This window comes from Octopus bimaculoides, chromosome 14 (genome assembly GCF_001194135.2).
Source record: "Octopus bimaculoides isolate UCB-OBI-ISO-001 chromosome 14, ASM119413v2, whole genome shotgun sequence".
NCBI lineage: Eukaryota > Metazoa > Mollusca > Cephalopoda > Octopoda > Octopodidae > Octopus > Octopus bimaculoides.
In genome coordinates, this window is record NC_068994.1 from 60,142,957 (window position 1) to 60,147,050 (window position 4,094).

General features: G+C 36.9%; 2 protein-coding genes across 4 annotated transcripts in view; one reads left to right on the forward strand and one right to left on the reverse strand.

Moving 5' to 3' along the window:
- The window catches only part of LOC106880492 (distal membrane-arm assembly complex protein 2), a 6,751-nt gene extending 2,854 nt beyond the window's left edge, over window positions 1-3,897 (reverse strand). Inside the window, exons 1-3 of one of the 3 annotated variants that reach the window (XM_014930459.2) lie at window positions 3,625-3,897; window positions 1,426-1,586; window positions 71-288 (exon numbers count right to left, since the gene is read on the reverse strand). In XM_014930459.2, the coding sequence (XP_014785945.1) occupies window positions 71-288; window positions 1,426-1,586; window positions 3,625-3,705 (460 nt within the window). In that variant the 5' untranslated portion in view covers window positions 3,706-3,897. Of the gene's footprint in view, window positions 1-70; window positions 289-1,425; window positions 1,587-2,755; window positions 2,936-3,513; window positions 3,574-3,624 lie in introns of those variants that run through there. The other 2 variants (XM_052972903.1, XM_014930460.2) reach the window with 2 other exon arrangements.
- The window catches only part of LOC106880491 (cell growth regulator with RING finger domain protein 1), a 15,568-nt gene that overhangs the window by 1,399 nt on the left and 10,075 nt on the right, over window positions 1-4,094 (forward strand). The window lies entirely within an intron of this gene.

Here is a 4,094-nt window from a genome sequence, read left to right on the forward strand (position 1 = left end):
TATATATATCCATATAAGATTATAACTTCAGTTAATTTACCTGACTGTAATCATGGAAGAAAGAACTTACCCAAGCAATCAAAAGCTTCATACATTAAGCGTGTGTTGGAAGCATCAATCCCCTCAACATACATGCTATCAATTTTATGTCTTGGCAACAAAATCTTATTCTGGATTGCTCTGTGCCACATATCATCATCCAAAAATTTAACAGAGGCTCCACGGGCCAAAAGAAAATGTGCTGAAGCCAAATCTGGACCCAAAATCTTGTGTCTTTCTGGACGAAATCTGCAAAACGATAGAGAAATGAAATGCTGGGATTTGCATGTTTCTTGGGGATTTGGTCTGGTGGGAGAAATGGTCGAGTGGAATTTTCCTGTCTAATTAGAGGTATGAAGATGTCAGGTAAGTTGTAAGTGTTGCTCAAGAAGACAACATATGAAATGGGTTGAAATTGATCTCCTGAGAAGAGTCTCGTAGCTAGAGAGAGAGGGAGGAAGGAGAGAGAAAGAGAGGATAAAGACAGAGCTTCATCAAAAGAAACAGGTTCAATTCCAGTTCTCAGTTTACAATTTCACTTGAAAAGTTGAAATGTTATTTAGACAAACTTTCATATTTAGATACAGTTGTAGTAATGGTAGAAGTGACGAGAGCAGTGGTAGTAGTAAGAGTAAAACTGCAGCAGAAATAAGGGCTGCAAAGTTTAGTAGAGAACCAACAGTGTTTGAGTGGAAGGACAAGTCATTGACCCCCAGTATTTGACTGGTACTGATTTTATCAATCATGAAAGGACAAAAAGCAATATTGGCCTCAGTGGAATTTGAACTCAAAATGTAAAACTGGAAAATATGTTGCTAAGCATTTTGTCCAGAATGCTAACAAGTCAGCCAGTTTGTTGCCTTAGCAACAGCAGAAGAAATAATAACAATAATAATAATAATAATAATAATAATAATAATAGTTAAATTTTGGCACGAGGCAAGTAATTTCTGGGGAGGGAATGAGTTGATTACACCAACCCCACTGTATCACTGGTACTTATTTTATGGGCAAAGAAAAGATGAAAGGCAAAGTCAACCTTGGCAGAATTTGAACTCAGAATGTGTGCACAGATGAAATGCTACTAAGCACTTTGTCTATTGTGCTAACGATTTTGCCAGCTCACTGCCTTAATGATAATAATAATAATAATAATAATGTAAAATGTCTGCAGTAGTTAAACTGTAACCAAAGCAGTTCTAGTCATTTATTGCTGCAGTCTTTTATTCAGACATTATGGATATGTGTACCAAGGAAAACAGCCACTGTGTCCTTCATTTTAGACATAATAAGGTCCAAGTTGAGTGACAATTGGCTGCTATTTCTTGTGATGATTGTTGGTGGGATTGGGTGGGGAGTGCAGTGATGATGATGATGATGACTTACTTTTGATCCTGCTGTTCAACATCTAACATTTGGTGCTTCAGTTTCACCATCAACTCCTCGGCTGTATATTCTGACTGAAAAAACTTCTGCATTTTTTTCAGATAACTCAATGACCTCGATGGTACTCGGAGGACTTGCCACAAACTAGGAACAACATGTTTCTACAATATAATACAAATATAAACATTTACACTAAGAAACACAAATGAAAACAACAATACTCGATATACAAACCTCCACCAGTCTTCCAATCTGCTTGGGCCTGTCTCTTATCTTTTAAAACCCTATCTATACCACTATTCCAGCACCATTTCATCTTTTGTCAGGTCAAAGCTTTGTCCCAACCATTTATTTAGTCAGTGGCTTTCAGAAGATTTGTCCTGTAGAAATTCCTAGTTTCTCTATAAATCTCCATCACTTCTTATCATTTGTTTCAAAAAGTACTGTCTTGGATCAATATTTAATGGTTCTTTAAGCTTCCATAGTCTCCTTCTCCACTGTGGTTGGTGATAATATAGTGAGCCCAAAAAACTCTGATTAATTAAAAGTACATCATTAGCTTATTTCTAGTCAAAAAAGGACAAGAGATACAACTCAGAAATATTTATGAGTTACAAATAAAATACAGACAATGCAAGGCTTACTCACAAAAGATCTCTCTGTTCATCAACTCATTTTTGTCTGAGGGAGTCTAATAACAATGAAAAATGTTCACATTGTCACCCCTGCCAAAATGCTCACAATCTATTAAGGTGAGTTATTTTCTCTCATCTCACTCTTCACCAGAATCCATCATTTAGTTAACGATTGCGTATAGCTTTATTACATTAGAACTGACCTTTTTCTACTTTGGAACTGTTTACATATAGACATATTGAGGGCAAAGGACCACAGTTTGGGAGGAGTAAAGTGTAAGAGCAGGAAAAAATAACTTTGTGAAGAGTAGCTTTCACACAGAATTAATACACACACACCTGTAAGACAGGAAATTTCAGGTGCCAACCATAAAATCAAATTTCAAAAAACTGAGTAAGGAAATACAAAACCACATTGAATTGACTGAAATACATATATAATAAAAAAACCCACATTGAGATATAAATCCAAAGCTGAACAAAACATGAACATGGGCAAAGAAAGAAAAAAGAGGAAGAAAGAAGGAAAAAGCACCAACTGCTTCTATTGATCATATGCCACAAAGTTCAATGGAAGCAAGCCAGGACACTCGCTGCATTACTATGTGAATTTTCCGAAAGATACCCCCCCCCACCAATTAAAAAAAAATCGTAACCTTGTGGTGTATGCGTGCGAGTAGAAGTAATCGGCTTACGTCGTTTGCCTTCCCTTGCACGAGTCTGTCCTGCGGAATCCGATCCTCGCGGCTCGCCCGACCCGAAGAACGCTAGAAATAGCAGCTGCTTCTCCCAACACCTGGACGATCGCTTGGCACGTCCTCTCCTCACAACAACCCGCTCGAGGCTCCCTCTGCCCTTCTTCCTCTTTCGGTCAGCTCCCCAGTTGCTGACGTCATACCACAAATCTATGCCGTTTGTAAGGTAATTTATATAAAATTTCATTAAAAAAAACATTTTCCTAAAGGTTATGAGGGAAAAACTCGGATCTTGTGAATTTTCCGAAAGCACCCCCCACCCCTGTTGGTTTGCGCGCATTTTTTTCATATTCGTTTCATACACATTTTTTTTCACACCCGTTACACTATTTTTAAAAAACATTTCTTTTCCGGGTAATATTGAAAACAATAACCATATTTTTAACGCTGTTTCGACCTAACGTATGAGGAAAGACAATTATAAATGTTATAGATCCCGATTGAAAAGTTATCAAAATACCAAGGAAAGGGCATGTTATTTCAACACAACACAAAGTGTGATGTTTCCGACATCACTATTTATTCATATACTATCAAAATCCTGATTACTACACCATCCTGTAGTTAGGATGTCTAATATAAAAGGAACAAACAACATATATAGAGTGAAGAAATTGCCATGACCTTAAAACGAATAAGAGAAAATATGATATTACAAGGAAAAATAGATGACAAGCAAAGAGAGAGCAAGAATTTACAGAAGGAGAATCAAATAAAACGCAATTCCTGTGAAATTTGCCCATCGTCTGCGTAATTTTCGCAAGATTTGTTCAGTTCTGTTTGTTTTATCTCCTTCCAAAGAAACTCACCTCTAAGAAGACAGCCATTGTTGTTGGAGGCGGTGAAGAACGAAAAACATCCACCATAGCAATTATTTCCACAAGCAACATCTACAATAAGTATGTTAACACAATATAAAATTTTACATGACAGCTTATTTGGACAGTTGTGTAGTGCAGTGGAAAAACTATCAGCGTTAGATTGAGGAGATACGACATAAATCTGCATTCTGTCTTGGGTACACATTGGTTACAGCGATTTTCCCTCAATGTCTAAACATTGAGGGAAAATCGCTGTAACTTTTTATTTTTTCATTTTGGCGATTTTCGCTTTCGATAATGTGTTCTACATATCACGGTCATGCGATTCCCCCTATAAAATTAGTAGAAGAGAGATGTGAAGAGAAAGAAAAATATTAACGACATAAAGAGGGGAATTACGTGGTTAAAAAGTTTGTTGAAGAGATTGTTTGTATGTGTGTGTGTGTGTGTGTGTGTGT